Below are 24,898 nucleotides of genomic sequence, written 5' to 3'. Positions count from 1 at the left end.
CTGGTGTAGGAACCCCAGCCTGGTATCAGGGTGTTCCAGTGTAAGTTTCCGTCTTAGCCAAGGGGGCAGGTCATGTGGTTATGTTTAGCAGGCCCTCCTGCAGAGGCTGGGCGGGGGCGGGGGGGCTTCTGGGTTGCAAAGAACAGAGACCCCTCCTGCTAACTCCAGTCATCCGGGGGTTACTGAAAGGCTGCAGGGAAGTCTCACAGCCCCAGTGGCAGGCAGTTCAGGGAACCGGAAAGAGGAACAGCAGCAGAAATGGAGCCTATTCTCCTCCACTGAGGGGCCTCCCTCTTCTCATGACTCATGGTCAGTCTGTCTGTCTGTCACCGTGTCTGCAAGTCTCTTGGTACATCTGCTCCCTTCTCCCCAACACCCATCCTCCTGGATCCGCCCAGGCTCCAGCACCCGCTGTCTCCCAGCTGTCCTCTTGGGAGAATCTGATTGGCCCCAGGCTAGCCAATGGGCTGGCTGGCTTTGGATCAGGTGTCCAGCCCAGATCCAATCAGCCCTGGCTGGGAGAGGCGTGGGGGTGGGACAGACAGTGACAGACAGCTAATTCAGTCCAAGGGCAGTGGAGCCCCGTTGCTGCTGTTTTTATTGTGACTATATTCATGGTGACCAGAAGGCAAAAGTCCCTCTCATCCTCACCCGTCTTAAAAGTCAAAAATAAAACCCAGAATACATCCTTGAGCTTCTGGTCCCCCTCCAGCTATGTCGCCCCAGTTCTCTGCTTGTCCTTCTCCTGTCCTCCCCCAGCTACCCAAGGTGCCCCATTCCAACCTCTCACCTCCTTCCTGACCTTGAATGTTGGCCTGTCCAGGGGCTCAGTCTCAGTCTACACTCTCCCTGAGAGCGTCCAGTCTGTGGCATTAAATGCCCTTTATAAGCCCATGATTCCCTTGGTCCTCCCCTGAGCTCCGTGCCAGTATACCCACCGGACATCTGCACCAGGAAGAGCAAGTGACAGCTACTTGTAATAGTTCCTGGGGCTTCAGGAAAAAACTACCACAATTCAGTGGCTTCAAACAGCACACATTTATGCTCTCACAGTGCTGGAGGCCAGAAGTCTGAAATCAAGGTGTGGACAGGGTCAGTTCCATGCCTCTCTCCCAGCTCTGGTAGGATGGCTGGCAGCCACTGGTGTTCCTCGGCTTGCCGCCACATCACTCCCTCTGTCGTGATGTGGCCTTCCTCCCTGTGTGTTCCTGTGTCTCTTCACGTGACCTTCTTATAAGGACACTAGTCATCAGACCCACCTTAACCCAGTATGACTTCATCGTAACTACTTACATGTGCAAAGACCCTATTCAAAACGAGGTCACATTCTGAGGTTCCAGGTGGACATGAAATTTGGGGAGATGCTCTTCAGCCCAGGACAGCACCCCCGACATGTAACGTGTCCCAAACAGGTCTCTCCATTTGTTCCTGCCTCCCCTTCACCCCGTGCCCCCCTTATCCTTCCCATCTCAGTTATTAGCCCCACAATCCACACGGTTGCTCAGGCCCCGCAGCTAAAATTCATCTTGAACCTTCTCTTTCCCTCCTCCTTCCATCAGAAACCCACTTGACCTTGCCTCCAAAATTGTCTTCATCCCCGCCGCCATCTTTCTGGACCCGGTCACAGTGGGTGACCTGAGACAAGTTACCCCTCTGTTTGGCCCCTCTGTTTCCTCTCTTGTTCCACACTGAAGCCAGATAGCCTTCAAAAAGAATCTTCAAAATGTTTTAACGTTGGAAAAATTTTTAACATAAGTAGAGAGGATGGTATGATGCACTTCCATTTACCCATCGCCCAGCTTCAACGATGATCAACTCCTGACCACTCCTGTTTCACCGCCATCCACAGCCCTCTCTCAGGTTATTCTGAAGCAAACTGCAGACATCATATGACCAGATCTCTTGAAAACATAAATCAGATCCTGCCCCTTCCCTGCTCACACATCTGGTGACGCTACTCTAGATAAAAGCCGGGCTCTGTAGCCCAGGGACGACCCTGGGGACCCAGCCCTGCTCCAGGTATGTGGGGCTCCTGTCTGAGCTAGAACACCCCACGCTCTGTCTGAGCTTCTGCACATGCTGGTTCCTCTGCCTGAAACACTCGTTTCTCCTCCACCCCTGCCCTGGTCAGCCGGTTCCTGCTTTTCCTGCAGGTCTCCCCTTAAATTGTATTTCTCAGAGAGGCCTTCTCTGCCTCCTTGCTTTTGCCTCATCCTTCTTGCTCTGTTCCTAGGCCAAGTCACAGTCTGAAATGATCCTCACTGGTCATATATTGTTTGCATCCCTCCCCAGGATGTAAGCCCCTTGGGGGGGCCCCTGTCTGTCTTGTGCTCTTTCCTGTCCCCGATGCCAGAGCAGGGCACAGCATGGTGAGATGCTTCTGGAAAACAGGCTGGGGACATGTTTTGTGGTTCTTGAATGGGCGTGGCAACATGTTGCCTCATGAAAACGTGTGCCATTCCCTGCTGCCTCCCTGGTGGGGATGTCAGGTGGCTACCTGAGACTTGAAGATATTGGGGTTTTGCTGTTGTTTTATCATCCAGGGGTTTTGTGTTAGTGTTTTGTGAATTAAATAGCGCCTCGGTGTTATTTTTCCTTGGCATGGGAACACCCATTGTAAGGGGAAGAGCCAGAACTCAGAATCAGCTATTTGTTGAGAACTGGCTGTGCAGCTCAAGGCCTGGAGGGAGATTAAGAGGGGCGACGTGCCTCTGACCTTCAGGAGCCACTGGTGCAGTTGGGGAAACTCCTCCCCAATTAATAATAGCAGCCTTCTGTTATCCGAGGGGTGTCCCAAGGCAGTAACTTTGTGCTTTGGAGTGGGGTAGACACTGTGCATGCAAGGAGAAGGGGGAAAGCTGTAGGTCAAGGGCTCAGGCCAGGCTTCACCGAGCTTCCGGGATTTGGACGGGGGGCAGGGACACAGGGAGTCCCCCGCTTCAGGAGCTTCCGTCACTGCTCCGTGTTGCTGCTGGAAGTCTATGTTTCCTCTCCGTGGAGTCAGGCTGGTTTGGGGTTGGGGAGACCCTGGTTCTAGAACCTGGAAGTCTGAGGTTTAGGCCTCCTGCTGCCCCAAGTTGCTGGATGATTCTGAGCCTGAGGTTTTCCCCCTGGAGTGGCCGCTGTGAGATAGGGGGAAAACCGAGATACCCCGTGTGTGTGTGTGTGTGGGAGGGGGGCGGGGCTTGGGTTCTAAAGTTGGCACGTGAGACAGAAATTGCATCCTCCCTTACACCGCCCTGAGTGTCAGCGTGTAAGCGTGGCAGCTCCCACCGCTCACGCCTTGGGCAGCATCCCTGGAGCAGACTGAAGCCCAGGTCATCCATCTCACCTAAAATCTAGGCTTCAGGGGCTCTCCCCCCACCCCAAGCTCCCATGGGTGAATTTACCTGAAGCAGCTCCTCTGGGTTCTCCCGTGCCCCCATGGACTAGGAGGCTGGGAGTTCTGAAAGTGACAGTGAAGGGTCCTTTTGTAGGGGCTACCAAATGAAGTTGCCCATGAAATTGTGAAGCTGGAGGCTTTTCTTGCCCTTGGGGCCACAGGTATGGTATCTGTGATCAGACTCTGTCTAGCGTGGGTCCCGGGCAGGATTGCTGTGCCTATCATCAGAGGAGAGGAGCGGGGTGACATGGCCCCTGCAAGGCTGGGGTTGAGGCACCATCTTCAGCCTGTAATTTTCTGGAAGAGACTGAGCAGGGCTGTTTTTTAGCACTGGGGCATGCTGCCCTCTTGGGGGGAGAGAGAGAAGAGGCATTTGTTCCTTTAGGAAAATTCACAGGAATAAGATCATGGGCCAGAGGACATAAAGGTCTCTATAGCTCTTGATGAATTGCACGAGTATTTCTGGGACGATACTGTGAGTCTACACTGTTACCATTGCCCTTGCCCGTGTCGGGTGTATTCTTGCTTTTTACACGGTATGCTACAGTGCTAAGCCCTGCCTCCCCTGAACTGCCGCTCAGATATGCTTTCACCTCGTCTCTCCTTGGTGATGACGGGATGAGCGGGAGGCTGCAGACGGAGGACCCTGGCTTCTCCCTATGGAGAACCTGGTGTCCAGACCCCTCTGGATGCCCTGGGCCTTCAGCCTCCTGCTGCCCTCGCAGATCTGTTACGGGAAATCCAAATGCCAGTCTGGATGCCCTGAGAATGTCGGGCTTTGTTAGTGTGTGAAGCGGGTGTTGTGAAGCGGAGACAAAAGTGCTCTTGTGCTTTCGGGAGACCAGGCGCCCTCGGCGGGGCCTGGGGAGTGGGCAGTGCTGGGGCCGGGTTTGGGGCAGGGCGGTGGGAAGCACAGTCCAGCCTCCACTAAGGAGGCCTGGCCGGGAGCATCCTGATGGTGTGGGTATATTTGAAAACCTCCCATTCAGTCGGTTCTTTGACCTTTAAGACAGGCCTGGGGGCCAGGAATCCTGGGGTCATTTACGGGGGCTTCCTGTGTGCAGGATTCTGTGCCTAAAATGAGAAACAGCCCTAGGCTCCCCGATGGGGCGGGGGGAGTAGGCTTTGCCTCCTCCCCCGGAGCTGCAAGGGGAAGGGCCACCTGGGGGTGACAGAAGGGATCCGGGTGCCCATTGTCGCCCCTTCCAGGGGCCGGCTTGGGCAGGGTTGCTGCAGTCTGTGCTCTGCCCTTAAACGAACCCAGCTGGGACACAGTGAGGGGCGGGCAGCAGGCCCACCCCGCCCCGCCTCCCCAGACCGCCTCTCTTTCCTTGACCTGCTCTCCTGTCTTGTGCACAGAAGATGACCTGCCTCTCTCTCTCTTTTTCTCTCTTTCTCCGGCTTCCTGTCCCTGTGCCCCTCTCTCCTGTCCCCACCTCGCCACCCGCCCCGGGTGGACCAGACCCAGACGCAGCTGGAGCACGCGCGCATTGGCGAGCTGGAGAAAAACCTGCTACTGGAGAAGGCGCAGGCCGAGCGGCTGCTCCGAGAATTAGCCGACAACAGGGTAACCGCCGCCACCTCCTGCCACCAGCGCCTTCGCCTGCTGACGCCCCCTTCAGCTTCCCTGTTTTTATTATTTTCTCTCTCTCTGGCCGCTCTCCTCACTTTTTTTTTTTTTTCCTTTTGCGCCCCTTCTAGGGAGGTTTAGGAACGTGCTTTTATGCTCCGTGGCCATGTGATGCTTGTTGAGAGGAGGGGGTCTTGGCTCTCTGGGACTTTGCTCCCCAGCTCGTGGTCCCACTGGCTGGGAATGTTCTGTGAGAGCCTCCCCCCGCCCCCCCGACATTGCATTGCCGTGACCATGCTTTGTCATGTTCAGAAATCGGGGGCTCTTGGGAACGTTCTGCCCCTTCTGTGGCCAACCTATCCATGCCTCCCTTCTCCCCAGGCTGGGGAAGGCAGAGGTTGGGAGACTGTGGATCCAGGTTTCTTTAGCCTGGAGGGTCTTAAATAGAATGGCATGAGGGGCCAACCTGAAGGACCTGGGGCTGGGGCAGTGGTGGGCCTTTGAGGGAGTGGGGTGTCCCCAGGGCATGAGACTCTGTGTCAGCCCCAGGATGTGAGTGGTTCCTAGACCAGGGAAAGCTCTGCGTGGGAGTGAAGTCCCCCCTGATTCCCAGGGCATGGTTCTGAGTCCAGTCTCCAGACCCTGCTAGCCCCTCCACGCCCACCATGCGTGCCCCGGGGGCTGGGCCCCCGTGCAGGCACACATCCAAACAGCTGGTCAGCCCAGCGGACAGCCCAGCTGCAGTTCCCCTGGCCATGGAGTTAAGCAGCCACAGAGCAGAGATTGGGGAAAACCACCATACATGGACTGTGGGTGAAGGGTGGGTGACCATTGGTTTCTGCAGGTCGGCCTCAGTACACGAGTGAGCATGTGTGTGTCCGTGAGCGTCTGGAGACACACACGGGTCCCTGTCCACACACTGGCCATTGCCAGGTGACTGCGTGTGCAGTACACATGCATGTACACGGAGTCTGCTTGAAGAAACCGACCCAGTCACGGTTGACAGGCTGGAGCCTTCCACACCAAGGCATCTTCCTCTAGGGTTCAACCTGATTAGAAAGACAAAAGCAGGTTTATTGAACTAAAAAGTTCACCTTCAGAAACAAATTTCTTAAGCTTGTAAAAGATTTAAAACTTTCAAATATATTGCACCCAAATCTGTGATCACTGACACGGTCGAAGTAGGTTTTTGGTGGATGGAGCCTCTGATCTCAGAGTTTTCCATCAGAAGGAGGGTCTGAGAGCATTCTTTATTTATTTATTTTTTCTGCGTTAAACATTAAACTGGACCCTTCTTTGGCCACCCCCTCCAAAAGGCCTCTCTGTGAATCAACTCATTCCGGCTGGAACTTTTCTAGAGCAGGATAGTGCGAAATTCCCTCTGTTGTGTGTGCCCTTTAAAAATAACATGAACTTGAAGAAAGCCATAACCTCAAATAGATGGTTTCCTTTAGCCACTGATTTCTCCCAAACCGCCTAGAGCAGCGGGGACCAGGGAGTCCCCGAGTCACTGGGACACAAGCCAGGGGAAGCCTCCCTGGGAGCTGCAGTGGCCAGGGCGGCACTCAGGTGGAGCGGGGCGTCCTTCCCTTCTCATGACCTTCCCCCGTGCCCTGCAGCCGGCCCGCTGACCCCGGTCTCCCTCTCTCCCGGTAGCTGACCACAGTGGCCGAGAAGTCGCGGGTGCTGCAGCTGGAGGAGGAGCTGAGCCTGCGGCGCGGGGAGATCGAGGAGCTGCAGCAGTGCCTGCTACACTGCGGCCCGCCGCCCGCCGACCACCCCGAGGCCGCCGAGACCCTGCGGCTGCGGGAGCGGCTGCTGTCCGCCAGCAAGGAGCACCAGAGGGAGAGCGGCATGTTGAGGGACAAGTACGAGAAGGCACTGAGGGCCTACCAGGCAGAGGTGGAGAAGCTGCGGGCGGCCAACGAGAAGTACGCGCAGGAGGTGGCGGACCTCAAGGCCAAGGTCCAGCAGGCCACCAGCGAGAACATGGGGCTCATGGACAACTGGAAGTCCAAGCTGGACTCGCTGGCCCTGGACCACCAGAAGTCCCTGGAGGACCTCAAGGCCACCCTGAACTCGAGCCCGGGTGCCCAGCAGAAGGAGATCGGGGAGCTGAAGGCCGTGATGGAGGGCATCAAGATGGAGCACCAGCTGGAGCTGGGCAACTTGCGGGCCAAGCACGACCTTGAGACGGCCATGCACGTGAAGGAGAAAGAGGGCCTGCGGCAGAAGCTGCAAGAGGCCCAGGAGGAGCTGGCCGGGCTGCAGCAACACTGGCGGGCCCAGCTGGAGGTGCAGGCCGGCCAGCACCGGCTGGAGCTGCAGGAGGCCCGGGACCAGGGCCGCGGCGCCGAGCTGCGGGTGCGTGAGCTGGAGAAGCTGGACGTGGAGTACCGGGCCCAGGCGCAGGCCATTGCGTTCCTCAAGGAGCAGATCTCCCTGGCCGAGCAGAAGATGCTAGACTACGAGCTGCTGCAGCGCTCGGAGGCCCAGAGCAAGCAGGAGGCCGAGCGGCTGCGGGAGAAGCTTCTGGCCACTGAAAACAGACTCCAGGCTGTCGAGTCCCTGTGTTCGGCCCAGCACACCAACGTAGGCGGCCACCCCTCCTGCCTGGCTGTGCGGGGACCGTGGACGGCAGCGGTCCAGGCTCGAGGGCCTGGCTGGGGAGGGTCTAGGCGTCTACTGACCTTTTATTTCCAGTCCAGGGAAGCGTCCTTGTTGCCCCCAGGAGCACGCTGTGCGAGATCGGAGGGCACCTGGCTCGGAGGAGGAGGTCCTTCTGTTAGAAAGGCAGCAGGCCCGGGTGACCGTGGGGCCCCGAGGCGGTCTGAGCTGACCTGGCTGGGTCCCCACAGGCCAGGCCTGGAGAGATGTGTATCTAGGCACAGGGAACAGCCTTCTTCCCAGTCACCAGACACGTCCCCCTGTGCAGGCTCCTGGGCCTCCCCAAGGCACCAGTACCAGATGCTCTGGCACTGGGCTGGCAGAGATGTGGAGGGCAAACCCTGCCCATCTCCAATGCGAGCACCGACCTAGGGGACCCGAGGGCGGCCCCCTACCTGCTAGTCCTGATGAGACTGAGCAACAGTTCAGCAGCCGCTTTCCCAAGAGTGGGGTGGTCCCTGGAGCGGGCTCTGGAAGGCTAGCGGGACCCTGGAGAGGCTGCTGCCATTGGGATCAGCTTTGCTCCAAATGTAGAAGTCCCAGCTGAGCATGCTGGGGAGGCCAAGACCCCGGGTAGCCTGGGCGTGTGCTCCAGCGGGGGCAGGAAGGGCCTTATGAGTGGCTCTGGGCGCCACACCTGGTGCAGGCTCTATGATGCCCTATCTCACCTGGACTCCTTCAATGTCCATATAGGCTTCGTTTCATAGATGAGCAAACTGAGATTCCGAGGCAGAGTACCTTTCCCAGGTTTTCTTGTCCATCAGTGGCAGAGCTTGTGTCCAGCCCCACTGTCTAAGGGCCAGCAGAGGGTGCCCGGGATGACAAAGTCAAATCTTATACGATAGGACAGCTAGCAGCAAGATCGTTGCCTTTTTATTAGCCATGGGGGTTCCTGAGCTTCTGGTTCCCTTTGTACACTTAAACCAGTATTCAACGATTGAGCAACAAGTATTCAGGAGTTCCACGTACAGGGGGTGCCTTTTTTGTAAAAGGAGCTCTGCCCGTGTCACACCTTAAGGTCCCACTGCATCGGCCTTTCTGCCCCCTTCTCCCAGGGAGGGACCAGCAAGTGCTCTCCCAGGATGCTGGGCAGAGAGAAAAGGAAGATCCTCAGGTTAGCTGTGTACACATGACCTGATTGGCTGCTCAGGCAAGGAGGGTCAGGCCTGGGACCCCAGGACCTGGACTCCTCAGCAGGGGAGGTTTGGGGCTGCTGTGGTTCCACAGGATGGCCTGCTGCCCCTCAGTCACAGACCTCAGGCCAAGGAGTGGGTGGTGATCTCAGGAATGCCCATCTCTTGATTTCCACACACGTGGGGACTTGGTCTGGACCCACATGCCTCCCAGATTCAAAGGTTTAAGTCCAGGGACAACTCAATTTTTGGTCTCATGTAGTAAGTATGGGAATTTGGAAAAATTTTAGTGCGTGCCTCATTTTCCCTGCAGTGTGTGTAAGTAAAGATCTAGGAAGCTTAGTTAATCACAACAGACTGAGACTAAAGCAGGGCTTGGGATGTATAAGCAGGAGTATGAGGGGCAGGTGGATGGAGGTGACTGCCTGCTCAGCTCTGTGCTGCCCTGGTATGCAGTGCTAGAATCTGGCAAACTGCAGGCTCAGGGGACAGCCAGCTTGGGCAGGGGACCAAAAACTTCTACCAAAAGGCAGCAAGGAGCCTGTTGATGTTTTGCCACGCAGATATTTTTTTTTTCCTTGGTTGATCTTTTCTTCTTTGGCTTCTGGATTTATTTTTTTTAAAAGACGTGTTAGAAAAGAAGTAGCATTTCTTGAAGTCCCTCCGGGAGCCGACCCCAGTGCGTGCCCTGCACACGCTGCCCCATGGCGGTCAATTCTTGCTTTATGGATGGGAAACCAAGGCCGGGAGTCTTGCCTCTGGATGATGGTGGACACAGAGTCCCAGGACCAATCTCTGTAGGCATCCCAGGGAAGGAGACATCTGTTTAATATAATAGGCGTTTGCACGAAGGAAAGGGTAGGAGGTGATCACGTGGAAGCTACATAAACAGCCTTCCGGGGCCCTGGGAGCAGAGGGGGTCCTCTTGTCAGGGAAGCCAGCCCAAGGACATCTGTGCCCCCTGCTTCCTCGAGTCCCTGAAAGTCTCCTTGAATTGGGGAGAGGTGGGCTGGCTGGGGCTGAGGGCCGGGAGGGGGAGGCGAGTGTCCCCCTTACCAGGCTCTCCTTTCAGATGATTGAGTCCAACGACATTTCAGGGGAGAAGATGAGGATGAAGGAGACTGTGGAGGGTGAGTGGCCGCGGGGCCGGATGAGATGCGGGGCTATGGGGAAAGGCTGGTCGGTTCTGCCTCTGAGCTGGGTCCCGCTTTGTTTTGCATCATCTGCCGTTTGGTGAGAGCCGCCTACTGCGTGCACCAGCCACTCACCCACCAGGTGAGGAGGGCGGAGGCTCAGTTTATTGAGAACCTGATTGTATGTTTGGTTTTGTTATTTTTAAAAGAGGTATAAACTTCAGATTGTTCAAAGGGCGTATGGTGAAGCATTCTCTGTCCCCTAGTTCCCTCCACAAAGGCACAATGTTGGCCAACTCATGTCTCTTTTCCAGAGATGGTTTATGCACATACAAGCACAGAGGTAACACAGGTGGTGCCACACCTCCCACACTGTTCAGGCCCCTTACTTTTTTTTTTGGCCACGCCCTGTGGCTTGCGGGATCTCAGTTCCCTGACCAGGGATTGAACCCCGGGCCACGGCAGTGAAAGTGTGGAATCCTAACCACTAGACCACGAGGGAACTCCTTCGGGCCCCTTACTTCTTTTTTCCCATTTAATAATGTATCTTGGAGACTGCTCCCTGTCACTACATTCTTTTATATGGTCCAGAATATTCCATCATGTGGAGCTACCATCGTGTATTTAGCTGATGGCTCACGGGTTGTTTCCAGTTTTTGTCTGTTACAAACCCTGCTGTAGGAAATTACCTTGCCCTCCATTAGGCTCAACCCGGGCCCTCAGCAGTGAAAGCGCAGAGTCCTAACCACTGGACTGCCAGGGAATTCCCTGGCTCAACTCATTGTAACTCCCACCGGCTCTGGTTGAAAGTATGTTTCCCCACAAGCTTCACCAACATAATATTTCATCAAACTCTTTGATCTTTGCCAATCTCAACTGTAAAAGATGTTACCCGATGTAGCTTCAACTTGCCTTTCTCTTACTGTGAGTGACACTCCCGTGCCATTTCTCCTTGCATCCTTTGCCCATTTTTTTCCCTGTTGGGTTATTGATCTTTTTGTTGATTTTTAGAAACTACTTATATATGACTTTGCAAACATTTTCGCCCCATTTGTGGTTTGTCTTTTGACTCTTTTTTGGGTGGTGGTTGCCGTGCAGATTTTTAAAAATCAGTCTTTTCTTTCTGGGATCCTGGGTTTATTATTTTTTTAATGTATTCCGTGGTTTCCTCCAGTACCTTTTAAGTTCCATTTTCTATGTTTAAATCTCTGATCCATCTAGAATTCTCCCTTCTATAAGGTGTGAGGTAAGGATCCATTTTTATTTTTTTCCCAAGAGTACCCACTTATGCCAGTACCATTTTTTTTTTTTTTTTTGGCTGTGTTGGGTCTTCGTTTCTGTGCGAGGGCTTTCTCTAGTTGCGGCAAGTGGGGGCCACTCTTCATCGCGGTGCGCGGGCCTCTCACGATCGCGGCCTCTCTTGCTGCGGGGCACAGGCTCCAGACGCGCAGGCTCAGTAATTGTGGCTCACGGGCCCAGCCGCTCCGCGGCACATGGGATCTTCCCAGACCAGGGTTCGAACCCGTGTCCCCTGCATTGGCAGGCAGATTCTCAACCACTGCGCCACCAGGGAAGCCCTGCCAGTACCATTTTTGAAAGCCTCATCTCCTGCCTCCACTGATTTGAATTAACCAAATTTACCATCTTTAAATTCCATCAGGTAATTGGCTCTATTTCTAGACTTTCGATTCCTTTCCAATGACTTGTCTGTCTCTTCGTGTGCCATTTCTACAGTGTTTTGAAGCTTTGTTTATATTTCAATTACTGGCAGGGCTAGTCTTCCTGCTCTGCTTTTCCAAAATTCTCTCAGCCATTTTTTTGTTTTTAATCGAGACAAAATTAACTTAAAATAAAATTAACCATTTCAAAGCAGACAATTCAGGGGCATTAATACATTCACAATATTGTGCAACCACTCCTCTATCTAGTTCCAAAACATTTTCATCACTCCAAAAGGAAGCCCCATATGCATTATCAGTCACTGTCTATTTTCCCCTCACTGCAGCTGCTGACAACTACTAATCTGCTTTCTGTCTCTGTGGATTTGCCCATTCTTGATGTTTCATATAGAAAGAACCATACAATATGTGGCCTTTTATGTCTGGTTTATTTCACTTAGCATAATATATTCAAGATTCATCTGTGCTATAGCACATGTCAGTGTTTCATTCCTGTTTATGGCTGAGTAACATTGCATCGTTTGCATCACCACATTTTGCTTATCCATTCACCTGTCGATGGACATTTGGGTTGCTTCCACCTTTTGGCTATTGTGAATAGTGCTGCATGTGCAGGTACTTGTTGAGTACCTGTTTTCAGCTCTTTGGGGTGTATACTTAGGAGCGGAATTGTTAAGTCATATAGTAATTGTGTGTTTAACTCTTTGAAGAAGTTTTTTGCCAGATTCTCTTGGCTAGTCTTGCTTATTTTTTCCAAGCGATTTTAGAATCAGTTTATCTAGTTCCACAAAAATTACAATCTGGCTGGTATTTTTATTGGTATCATGTCAAATTTATAAATTAACTTACAGAAAGTTAATACCTTTCTAGCACTTTCCATGAATCTTTTTCATGACTGTTCTGAGGCTGTCCAGTATTGAATGCACATGGCCAAGTGACATGGGCACCATTACTATCCCCATTCTTCACTTGAGGAAACTGAGACTCTGAGAGTTAAGTTGCCCAAGACCACACAGTATCGGTGCCTCTTCTTCAGGGTGGGTTACCCAGAGGGACCACTGGAATGAGGAAGAACTTGGACTCTTGAGGCCAAGTGTGACCCCATTTTAGGGTTTTGATGGAAGGGCCACCCCGTCACCCACTGGACCGCAGTGTTGGCCCTGGAGTATTGATGGCCCCTCATCTCTCCCTTCACCCCAGGCCTGCAGGACAAGCTGAACAAGAGGGACAAAGAGGTGACAGCCTTAACATCCCAGACCGAGATGCTCAGGGCCCAAGTAAGTGGTAAGTCTCCCTCCTTCAAGGCAGATGCGGGGAGCTTTCTTTGGGCCATGCCGTGTGCCAGTCCAGCAGGGGGTGGGTGGTACTGCGTCAGGGTGCCCTCCCCCACTCTGCCTTGAGAAGGCGGCCTGGCCCCGTTCACATGCACTGGGCTTCCACCTGGACAGCAGTGAATGGGGAGCAGTAGCCCACACTCGGTCCATAATATAATTGGGGACCCCAGCCAGCTTCTCTCCTCAGAGCCAGGTCTGTGTTCTCTGTGTTCTGACATTGCATCACAAGTTCTCACTTTCTGGGCTTGAAGACCCTTGGGTTTCAGTCTCTCTACCTTTTGATACAGTATTTGTGCACCAGCCCCTAGAAGAAATACCAGGATTTCAGAATCAGGGGGAAGGACTTTGGCCACAGCAAAAAGCAAGGCACAGGGAGAATGAGGCCAGAGGGGAGACTGGGGAGAGACGGGGGGGTCTGGAATTTGTGACTTGGTGACAAACTGGCCCTGCTTCTTGTCCGCCAGAATGCCATTGGTGGTGTCCATGAGACGGCCCCCATCCTGGGAAATGGTTCCCACCCCCACTCCTATCCAGTTCCCATCACGTTCACGTGGCATAATTGGTCCCGACAAAGGTCAGTTGACCTCAGATTCCTCCGGGGCCAAGGTGAAGTGTTAGCTTTTCCTTGTCCAGGCAACAGTGTAAATGCCCGGGCCCTGTCTCGGGAAGGGTGGACTGCTTTCCTGACACCAGAGGGCCCGGCTACTGTGTGGGAGCTTTGGTCTGCTTTTCGTAGTAGCTCTTCTCGGCCCCTCGCTGCCTGGCCCTACAGGACGAGAGAGGCCCACCCAGTGGAGTCTGTCCCTGTGACCCCTGGGAAACCTGCTCCCTGCCCGGGCCTTGGCCCCCAGGTGGGATAGATTCCCACGGTGATCCCAACGGTCTCCCTCCTTGCCCTGCCGGCTGGCCCTCAGCACTGGAGAGCAAGTGCAGGTCAGGAGAGAAGAAGGTGGACACCCTCCAGAAGGAGAAGCGGCGCTTGGAGGTGGAGCTGGAGGCCATGTCCCGGAAGACCCATGATGCCTCGGGCCAGCTGGTCCTCATCAGCCAGGAGCTGCTCAGGAAGGAGCGGTGAGTCAGCCGTGGGCTGTGTGGTCAGACCTGCCTGACCCTCACTCCACCCAGTTAATATTAGCCAGTCTTCTCCAGAGGCGGGGCAGGGATAGACCCGGTGGACAGATGGCTGGCATCACTGATGATCACCATACTGTGCACTGCTAAGCTCCGATGAAGCCTTAGAATCCTTCTTAACACAGTTCTCCAAGCAGAGCTTATAGGAAAGGTTAGTGGTTCCCAAGCATCTTGGGCCCAGGGACTCCTTGAAACCCTTAAAAATTATTGAGGATTCCCACCACCTCTTCCTTGAAGCTCTTCTTGATTGATGTAGGCCACCGTGAGCTCCTCCATGCTTCTGTGGTACTTAGGATGGGAGTGGGAGATCAGCAGATTAACAAGTAGAGATTTATTTTCCTCACATAACAAGAAATCTGGAGGTAGCTGTAGCTGGCATTTGGTTCAGTGGCTCAAGATATCAGTGCCAACACCTTTGTTCTCTTGGGTTCTGTTAGACTCTCCCTCGTGGTTGCAGGGTGGCTGCTGAAGCTCCAGCCATCAGGAGCCATCATTCCTAGCAGGAAGAAGGAGGAAAGGGAAAGGGTCAGTGCCAGCAGACTTCCACTTTGTTCTCAACTACCCATGGCCACCTAGAGAGGGAGTTTTCCCCTCCTCTATAGTAGATGCAAGCAAAGGAAAGAGCTTAGAAGGTGTGTGTCCTTTTCTCCCGTGCCGTGCCCATGGAAGACATTCCTACTTGATCACTGCACTCTTTTTCTGCAAAGCCCAGAATCATTCTCACCACAGTACAGTACTCCAGGCAGCTACTGCCAGTTGATTAAGAGTTGACATAGGAAATAAAACTTATTTGACATCAGGCATTTAAAATGTCTTGCCACATGAGCTCTCTTGGATAAATGTTTTGTTTTTTTAATTTAACTTTATTATTATTTTTTAATTTGAGATAACATTGATTTATAACATTATGTAAGTTTCATATGTACAACATATTTCTACTTCTCTATTATTTAGTTTTTAATTAAACAAATACTATATTCTCTTTTTAAAATTTATTTTATTGAAGTATAGTTGATTTACAATGTTGTGTTAATTTCTGCTGTACAGCCAAGTGATTCAGTTATACATGCATATACATTCTTTTTCATATTCTTTTCTATTATGGTTTATCACAGGATATTGAATATAGTTCCCTGTGCTCTACAGTAGGACCTTGTTGTTTATATATTCTCTATATAATAGTTTGCATCTGCTAATCCCAAACTTCCAAATATTCTCTTTTTTAAAAAAAACTTCAAAATCATTCTAAGAAAGGCTAAGTCCTCTTGACTGTACCACCCCCGAATCCTGGCCCCTCTCGGGTTGTGGTTAGATGGTTTCAGGCCTTGTATTTCCTCTCTGGCCCCTCCTGGCACAGATGCTGTCTTAGTAGCCAGCGTCCCCCCTCAGGGTGGCCAGTCTCCAGGCACTTGGCAAATTGCGGAGCGCGGGAGGGGAGGGGCCCATCTGAGTGCAGGTGTTCTGTGTGCCCCCCACCCCCTTCAGGAGCCTGAACGAACTGCGCGTGTTGCTTCTGGAGGCCAATCGCCACTCCCCGGGGCCTGAGAGGGACCTGAGCCGTGAGGTCCACAAGGCCGAGTGGCGGATCAAGGAGCAGAAACTCAAGGATGACATCCGGGGCCTGCGGGAACAGCTGACCGGGCTGGTACGTGGGGAAGGGGGCGGCCTGGGGATGGCGGACACCAGGGAGGGGCTGGGGCTCTCTGCTGTCAGCCATGGAGACTGATGACCTCCTGGAGCCACCCCAGGGATAGCCAAGTCACAGGGAGCGTTCAAAATCCCCTAGAACCACAGGCAGGGTCAGCAAGGTACCTGGTGGAGGGGCTGTGGGCGGCCCCTTTTGTAGATATTGTGGCCGGCTATGTGTCCGTCTGGGTGATGCAGTGCAGAGGAAGACTTCCTAAGAATCTCACCAATCCAGAGGTGGGATGGGCTACCATCAGGTGGTGAGCTCACCATCCAGAGGAGTAATCAACCAGAAACCAGCTCCTTGTTCAGGGTCCGACAGTGGCGATTCATGCATCCATCTCAGGAAGGAGAGGGGAACAGGGGCCTGACTGAGCAGTCTCCAGAGGTGGCGGTGGGGTAGGCGAGTGATGCTGGTAGCACAGGAGGGAACCATCCCACTCCATCCCCCTGTGGTAAGCATTCAGGACGAGCCTGTGGCCGGTTCCTGGGCCTGGTCAACTCCAGAGCGTTGACAAGATAGGGTCTGGGAGGACAGGACTGCTGTCAGGGGAAGCTGCTCCAAAGCCCCCAGCTGCCCTCCCACCCAGCCACACAGGCTCAGCCACGCTGGAGGAGATGGAAGGACAAGAGGGGCCTGCAGCCATGGAAGCAGCCCTGGGCCTACAGGGTTAAGGGAGAAGGGTATCACTCTGGCTGCACCCAACTGTGTGTGTGGGGACCACCAGGCCCAGCCGCCCTGCGGCCTTTCAGTCCTGGCAGGTCTGGCCAGCAGGGGGTTGGTTACAGAGCCCTCTGTGGTCCTCGTGGTGCTGTGAGCCTGGGCGTAACTCAGAAGCCAAGGCCCCGAGGCTGGTGTGGATTTAGGAGCTCTGATTCCAAGGCTTTCCCAGAGCCGCGTGGAGGGGGCAGAGCTGCGCTGACTGTCTCCATGGGCCACAGGCTGGTCAAATTTACACGTGACTGGCTGCCCCTTGCCCTAGGAGAGCCTCTCCCATGTCCCCCTGCACTGTCCTCAGTGCCACGGAGCTGCCCCCCTGGGAGAACTAGGGACGGGCTTGGTTGTTAGAAAACCTCCTGGAGTGAGGAAGGTCTGGGTGGGGAGGGAGGTTTGGGGAGAGGGTCAGAGCAGAGCAGAAGGGCCCTGGAAGCACCGGCCCGGGGAGGGCAGTGCAGGGAAGCTTCGTGTGGGAGTGAGGAGGCTGGTCTGCCCACAAGGCAGGTGCATCTCCAGGTACCACGGTGGGCGGGGTCAGCTGCGGAGCACTTGGAAGGGAAGGGAAGGCCTGTCCGGTTGGGGCAGGGCAGGGTTCTGAGGAGAGGTTCGGGGATGAGGCTGTAGGTCTAGAGGTGAAGAGGGGGGACCCGCATAAACAGTGTGGAGGGAGTCGGGGGGGTGCAAGAAGGAAAGAGGGGGAGGAGGGGTCCTGGGTTTCGGGGCCTGAAGAATATGGAGCATCTGACAGAGCCTGGGAATTGAGGACGGGGGCCAAGGAAGATGCTTCAGAGAGGACCCTTAGGTGAGGGAGGGAGGCCTGAGGGGCATCCTGGTGATTCTCAGGCCTGACGCAGAGATGAGGTGGGACAGATGAGTTTCCGGCCTAAAGGAGAGACCACCCTCCTGCAGCACGTACACGCGTGCACACGCTCTTCCTCTCTCCTGCTGCTTCCAGGACAAAGAGAAGTCCCTGTCGGATCAGAGGCGCTACTCCCTCATTGAGCCGTCCTCGTCCTCGTCACCGGAGCTCCTGCGGCTGCAGCACCAGCTGATGAGCACAGAGGATGCCCTGCGGGACGCGCTGGACCAGGCTCAGCAGGTGGAGAGGCTCATGGAGGCTATGAGGAGCTGCCCCGATAAGTCCCAGGTGAGCTGGATCTCAGCCAGGTCCTGAGGGGAGAGACTCCGCCCTGCGCCCTGGGAGTCCCAGCCCAAGGGGTACATGGCTTTTTCCTGAGGAGCTCAGACTAAGGGCGGAGATGCCCTGAGGCCTGTGTTTCCTAGGGTGGGTCCTGGGACCCCTATTCTGATGGGCTCTGCTCAGAGTTTGGATCCTGAGATGGTCCTGTTGGGAAGACCTCGCCATCTAGTGGACAAACCAGGAAATGCTGCCTGGTAAACCTTGCTCAGCATCTTGCCCTCGACTCTTACAGGCCACCGGCAATTCCGGTTCTGCAAATGGCATCCACCAGCAAGACAAGGCCCAAATACAAGAGGTAAGGGGCACCCTGGCCCCGGGGAGATGCTCTGCCACTCCCACGGCCCTCCTGTACAGGCCGACTTCTCTGGAGAAGAAACTTTGAAAAGCCACCAAAAATACAAAGATACATTGTGCAAGAGGCTTTACAATAGGGTTACTCACAGAGTGGGGCCAATGTAGTCAAACTTGATTCAATTACCATCCTGCTGTTTTAACCTTGTTTCTCTTTCAAAAAAAAAGAAAACCTTTTATTATAAAGTAATACATGCCTACTGGGCAACCTTTGGGGAAAAAAATTAAAAATATATAAAGAAGAAAATACTGGGAATTCCCTGGCAGTCCAGTGGTTAGGACTCCATGCTTTCACTGCCATGGGCCTGGGTTCAATCCCTGCTTGGGGAACTGAGATCCCACAAGACACGCAGTGAAGCCAAAAAAAAAAAATACTTACCAGTAGCCCTTCTACCCAGAGATGACCAAGGTTAACATTTTTAAGTGATGTCCTTCCTGAACTTTGCTAAGCATGTACAGTCAATCCTCACTATTCTGTATTTGCAGACTTACCTACTTGGTAACGTTTATTTGTAACCCCAAAGTCAATACTCATGGCACTTTCCTGGTCATTCCTGGACACCCGTGCAGAGTGGAGAAAAAATTTAACCACCAGACATGCATGTTCCCAGCTGAGCTCATACAGAACACCATGCTGCCTTCTTGTTTAGCCCATTCTGCAAACAAGTGTCCTTTTCACGGTCTATTTAGTGACATGGTTTTCACATTTTCATGCTTTTTTCTTGGTGATTTCCGCCATTTAAAATGGTCCCCAATAGTCTTGCTGAAGAGCTGTCTAGTGTTCCTAAGTGCAAGAAGGCTGCAATGTGCCTTCCAGAAAGTACTTTAGAGAAGCTTCGTTCAGCCATGAGTTATGGTGCTGCTGGCCTTGAGTTCGTTATTAATGAGTCAACAATATATATTCAGTGAGGTGTCTTTAAACAGAAGCACACATGAAACATGGTTACGTATTGATCCATCAACGAAAATGTCAGACCAGAGGTTCGCAGGAACTTTGTATTTCCACTGGGAGCGATGGTTCAGTATTTGCTGATTCAGCATCTGTGTGATTCTGTAGAACAGAACTCCTGCAAATAACGAGAATTGTTATGTGTGTATGTATATGTCTGCAGATGTGTGTACACATTAACTTTTTTTTTTATATAGATTTTTTTTTTTAATTTTATTTATTTATGGCTGTGTTGGGTCTTCGTTTCTGTGCGAGGGCTTTCTCTAGTTGCGGCAAGTGGGGGCCACTCTTCATCGCGGTGCACGGGCCTCTCACTATCGCGGCCTCTCTTGTTGTGGAGCACAGGCTCCAGACGCGCAGGCTCAGTAGTTGTGGCTCATGGGCCTAGTTGCTCCGCGGCATGTGGGATCTTCCCAGACCAGGGCTCGAACCCGCGTCCCCTGCATTGGCAGGTGGAATCTTAACCACTGCGCCACCAGGGAAGTCCCGACATTGACATTTTTGAAATACAGTCCTCCTTCCTTTTTTAATAGAAGATTCCTCCTTTGGGGTTTGTCTGATGGCTCCTGCTGATTAGAGCCAGGTTCTACGATTGAGGCTGGAATACATAGTCAGTGCCATGTTCTTCTCCGGGCATCACGACTGCGGTGTGTGATGTCCATCTGCCCTTCATTCCTCATGTGAATCTTGATCACCTGGTCAAGGTGTTGTATGACTCCTCCGCTGTATAGTTGCTGGTTCTTTCCTAACGAGCATTCAGCGGAGACCCCGGAAGACCTTGTGAATCCTCTGCTCCTCACCCAGATGTCCCCTGGATTCATCATCCATTCATGAATCTTGCCTGAGCTGGTCTTTACTGTGATGGTTGCAAAGTAACACATAAATTATTGTACTGTATCGTATTGTATTATTATTATTTTTTTGGACACGCCGCGCAGCTTGTGGGATCTTAGTTCCTCCACCAGGGATCAAACCTGGGCCCCCTGCAGTGGAAGCACGGAGTCCTAACACCTGGACCACCAGCGAATTCCCTAAATTATTTTAATGGAGTAGGTAGTGTGCTCTATATTCAATTTCACCTCTTGGTTTTTTTCACTGAATATTTTCTCTCTTCCTTAAGCAGTCTTTGTAAAGTCTATGTTTTATAAAATTGTGGGTGGAAAATTTGTTTCCTGAAACTTCATGGGCCTGACTCCCTTGCTGGGAATGTCTTTGCTGTGTTGTGTTTTAAGCGGGTGGCTGGTGGCCTCCACCCCACAGTTAGCCACTGACACTCACCCACAGTGTTAGAGAGCCCACCTGGGGCCCAGGTGCTAGCCCGATTAGGCTCTGTCCCTGGCTCGCTGTGTGACCTTTGGGCCAGTGAGGCTGGAGCACAGGAAGGAAGGCTTGTCCTTCCAACTTGGCCAGTGGGGCCACGGCCGCAGGCGCTCACGTAGAGACAGGAGAACCCTGGCCACAGCATCTGCCGAGGGCCTGGCCCTGTGGGTGAGAAGCAGAGAGAGAGATGGGTGTGGGGAGGAGGGGACCCTGCACAGGACCTGAGAGCAGAGTGGAGGCACGGAGCTGTAGTGGGACGTGGTGGGGTTGTGTCTGCAGAGGAGCTGCCTGTACCAGGCACCCTGGGAGTTGATGTCCAGACCTTGTGCGGCTTTGTCCTGCAAGGCACATGGGGGTCATCCTGGTTTACAGACGTGAAAACTGAGGCTTGGGGTCTCAGCACCAGTTTTCCTTTCCTCGGATCCAGCCTCCGTGCAGGCCCTCAGAGCTGTCTGTAAAACCCACCTGCTCTCGCCTCTTCCCCTCAATTCTCATAAACTGCTCCCACCCTGCCTCCTGTCTCACCATGCCCCAAACACACAGCAAAGAGACTGCTCCTTCCTCAGGGCCTTTGCACATGCTGTACCCTTTACATGGCCCAGGTGGGTCTCCTCCCCCAGCCCCACCCCACCCCCTCTGCCGCTTGTCCCTATGCCCACTGAGACACTTGCTGACCAAGCCCTTTCTCTCTCCAGGACAAGCACTGACCCTGAGGGACACTGTGGAACTGCCCAGTCCACACCAGAGCCCCTCCAGCCTGCCCCAGCGGCGCCACCTCCAGGCAGGGGCCAGGACTGTCGCTTTGGAGAAGAGAACAGTGTAACAATAACGTACCCACCGCCGCGGACAATCCCCCACCCCGACCCCCCTGCCGGACCAGGAGGCTTCTTCAAGCACGACCTTCCACAGAAGGCGGTACAGCCCCGGCCTGGCCCCCGGGACCTTCAGCCTGGACGCCCTGGACACCCTGGACACCCCGGCAGTTTCTGGAGTTGGTTTGGGGAGGCCGAGGTGATCCGGCCAGGCCCCCTCCCCAGAAGGAGCTGCCCTGAGGACCATCTTGGCCCTCTGGGCACGTCCCTGCCCTCCCTTTCTTCCCCTTCTTCTCCTGGGTCCCTCTCGGACCCCAGAGCCATTGTCCCGGGAAGGGGCCAGAGGAGGGCTCCAGCTTCTCCTTCAGGCACCAAGGAGGGAAGTCCAGCCCTTAGGAGCCAGGTGGGGGACCCCCTTTTCTGCTTCCAGGCCAAGGCAGTCCCCAGGGCTTCTTGTCCCCGCATACTGAGCCTCTTTCATGCAGTGGTACAAGTTCCCTTCAGCCCATCTGCCCAGTGAGGCCCCAGGTTCAAAGTGCTGGGAGGTGAGGCCCTTCGTTCCCACCCTGACCCCAACGCACACACAGCTCCGAGCTGCTGGCCGGAGGGTAGTCATCAAGGCCAGGAGCCACAGTATTAGGAAAGTCTGGAAGCCCCTCTCCTTCCTGCACCCCCTACCCCCAGTGACCTGGCTTGGAGCTGGGGCAGGGCGGCCCCAGGGGGGCCCAGGACTAGGGCTCTGGGTATGTTTTGACTGGTCAATAATATGCTGTCCCCTGGTTGACTTGATGTTCCGAAACCGGGCCTGCCACCTGCAGATTCACCCATGCAGACCCCGACATATACACCCACTGACCCTTGGCACACACACACTCAGAGGGGTCACGCGTGCACACGTGCCGTGTAGGTGGGACTTTGGCAGTCAGCCACACTCAGACCTGTGGACGCTCACCCTCGGGTTCCAGGACCAAGCCCCAGGCCTGGCAGGGCCGTGACCGCACAAGTTGCAAATGCTCCTGCGACCTCACCGTGCACATACACAGCCGGGTACACATGGGTGAGCCTTCAAGGGCGCGTGGCCACACACGCACAGGAGCACACATCCCAACAGCCCCCTTTCAGTGGTACAAGGCACCTGCCTTGGGCTTTTTAAGCCCTGTCTTCTGTAACCAAGAAAGGAACCCGAGGATGATTGGGACAAGAAAAATCTCCCCGCCTCCCCCGCTTCCTCTCAAGCCCTGCCAAGTTACTCCAGCCTCATGCGTGGTGGGAAAAGACAGCGTCTGCCCAAAGCCCCCACTTTTAGAGCTGGAGGGCCCACGGGTGACTGCCTTGTACCCTGCGGCGTCTCCGTGGAGGGCCTGCCCCTCCTCCCCCAGCTCAGGGAGAGTGTTCACAGGGGCCTCTCCCACTAGGGGCTAGAGGGGGGGGGGTCTGATGGCCCATCACGGCGTTCCTGAATTGCACCAGGACAGGTATGCAGTTGGTGCCCTGGCAGCAGCCCAGGTAGCCTCTGAGTGCTCCTGGGTACAGGTGGGTGGTGTTCACGTCCCTGCCCCAAAGCAGCCCATCCTGGGGGTGGCCAGTTAGTCCCATCGGCCCCCTCCCCTCTCCCCGTTGGCTTTCGGTAGCTCTTGCATGCGGTTTTATTAACAACGGTCTAGAAGCAACGCTGTAGTGGCTTAACCCAGAGTCAAATTCTACTCTTTCCAGCAAAGTCAGGCAGCCGCCCTGCCCACTGGAGATTAGTCTACTAACAGCCAAAAGCCCACACTGGGAGGGGCTGAGCCCCCAGGGCGGGCTGGCAGGTGGCAAGCGCTTTCCCTGTGAGCATCTGCGCCTGCCCAGTGTGCGCTCAGCCATGCCCCCTCCCCAAGTCCTCCCGCACCCTTCCCTTCCCCAAAGTGGAATTGTTGAAGTGTGGCGAGTCCGTGCTCGAGACAATAAAGCTTGTGACTGAGGTCCAGGACCCCTGCAGTTTCTGCTTCTCTCTGTGGGTTCCCTGGGCTCCCCCATCCTCTCTCAGCTCACTGGCACCCTGGTGCCAGGAGTGTGTCTTGATCCTGTGCCTGGTGGACTGCCAGCTAATTCTTACTCAGGTGTGAATGGCTGATGAGAGCCTCAGAGGGCCTGGTGTGGCTGCCATGTCCGAGGAGAGGGAGCTCAGCAAGAACAGGCAGAGAACCAGAGATGGGGGGCAGCAGCAGAGGCCAGGCAAGGTTGCCAGAGAGGTCTGGGGGGCTGGATTTGAATCTGTTGGAGGTATAAGTGGGCCCACAAGGAACAATCGAAAATACAAAATGGTATGTACAAAATAGTGATGGATCAGCTAACGCAAATTCGATGCGTTCGGTGAGCACTTAAGACTTCAGTGAGCTAATCCTGTCTCCTGCAGCAAGACGTCATGGATCAAATGGTCAACGTTTTGCAAGCTTTATGGTCATTTTGCAGGCTGTGCAGTTGAGGGTCCTACCCCGCTCCCCCCATGGAGACTGAACAAGGCTCTCGAGGTTAACAGCTGAATGTACCCAGAAGCTTTGTGCTCTCTCTCAGGCACTGTATCAGCAGAGTCCTGGAGGAAGCAGTGGGACCGTGCGAGGGGGAATAAGAGTTTAAGGAGGGGCTGTGTGCGCAGGTGTGGACAGGGCAAAGGAAACCTATGAGGGTCTCTACTACCCCCCCACCCCCCGCCGCTCTTGCCAGCCCCTCCCATTGGCTGGACACAAGCAGAAGCCAAGGCAAGGGAGCCTATTGGAGGCCGTAGAGGTCAGCTCCTGGGGCACAGCCAGGATGGAGAGGGGGGTGCACAGTAGGTCTGGAGGTGGGGACAGATCTGGGATAGATTGAAACGGCAGCCAATTCTTAGGTTTCTGCCGCCTCAAATATCAATGGTCTCTATCTTTCCAGAACTCATCAGCCCAGTGTTCTGAAATTCAGAGAGCTTCTGCAAAGATCCTTTCCTCTGAGGCTTACCAAACACCGCTGTGACTTATTGGTTTTTTTTTTCCGTTTTACCCGAGGCACCGTGTTAGGCCAGTCACCCACCAGGCGATGGCGCTTAGTGGGCCACCCTCCCCGAGGTAAAGCGTTTCCGGGACCAGTTTAACCTTCGGTGGGAACTCCACGCTGGGGGCTCGTGGTCGGAGAAGAGAGAGACCCCCCCCCACCCGCTCATGGCTCCCAGGCCAGCAGTCGACGTAACCCTGTGTTAGCTGCCGTGAAGGAGAGGTTGCTGGGGGCGGGGGCAGGGAGGAAGGAAGTGTGGGCAGGCAGGGACTGTCAAGGGGAGGGCGAGGGGCCTGGTGTCTCTGGCCCTTACAGCCGCGGGGCTGAGGGTGCATGCGACCTGAGGCCAGATGGAGAAGGGGGGCTTGAATCTCACGGAAGGAGCTTCCTGAGTCCTTATCTGTCCAGGGCTTGGCATCCAGGAGGTGCGGGATGAAAGGAGGACACCTGAAGGAGGATGAGGGTGAGGGCGGCCGTCCGCCAGGGGTGAAGTGGTGGCGACAGCCTGCCACAGAGACTCCTTCTCACAGGGGCTCAAAGCCTGGGGGCAGGAGGCCCAGGGGTGGGGACTCAGGGAGGTGTGTGCAAAGTCAAAGACCTGGAGGGCAGCCTTGAGCCCTTCAGAGCTGTACCCCTTGGGGGGGCGTCTCTGACAGCATCACCCTGGGAAGAGCTCAGGCACTGGACGTCCTTGGGGTCCAGCCCAGCCCGCCACCCTCTGGCTGTGGGCCAGGCCCATTTCTCCGCTTCCCTGAGCCTCAGTTTCTTCATCTGTAAAATGGAGAAAATAAAACTGGTCTCGTGCACCGTGGGGTCTAAATGAGAC

At 54.5% G+C, this 24,898-nt stretch overlaps 1 protein-coding gene across 4 annotated transcripts in view; it reads left to right on the top strand.

The window, feature by feature from the left end:
- The window catches only part of CLIP2 (CAP-Gly domain containing linker protein 2), a 77,385-nt gene extending 54,350 nt beyond the window's left edge, over positions 1-23,035 (top strand). For 2 of the 4 annotated variants that reach the window (XM_082432299.1, XM_082432300.1), the window contains 9 exons: positions 4,845-4,949; positions 6,609-7,544; positions 9,825-9,882; positions 12,765-12,848; positions 13,813-13,969; positions 15,515-15,674; positions 17,389-17,580; positions 17,867-17,929; positions 20,950-23,035. In XM_082432299.1, the coding sequence (XP_082288425.1) occupies positions 4,845-4,949; positions 6,609-7,544; positions 9,825-9,882; positions 12,765-12,848; positions 13,813-13,969; positions 15,515-15,674; positions 17,389-17,580; positions 17,867-17,929; positions 20,950-20,961 (1,767 nt within the window). In that variant the 3' untranslated portion in view covers positions 20,962-23,035. The remainder of the gene's footprint in view (positions 1-4,844; positions 4,950-6,608; positions 7,545-9,824; positions 9,883-12,764; positions 12,849-13,812; positions 13,970-15,514; positions 15,675-17,388; positions 17,581-17,866; positions 17,930-20,949) is intronic. The other 2 variants (XM_082432301.1, XM_082432302.1) reach the window with 2 other exon arrangements.
- The last annotated feature ends 1,863 nt before the right edge of the window (positions 23,036-24,898 follow it).

The sequence above is a fragment of the Balaenoptera physalus genome, assembly GCF_965194825.1.
Source record: "Balaenoptera physalus genome assembly, chromosome: 16".
In the NCBI taxonomy this organism is placed as follows: Eukaryota; Metazoa; Chordata; class Mammalia; order Artiodactyla; family Balaenopteridae; genus Balaenoptera; species Balaenoptera physalus.
This window is presented reverse-complemented; position numbering and strand designations above follow the sequence as displayed.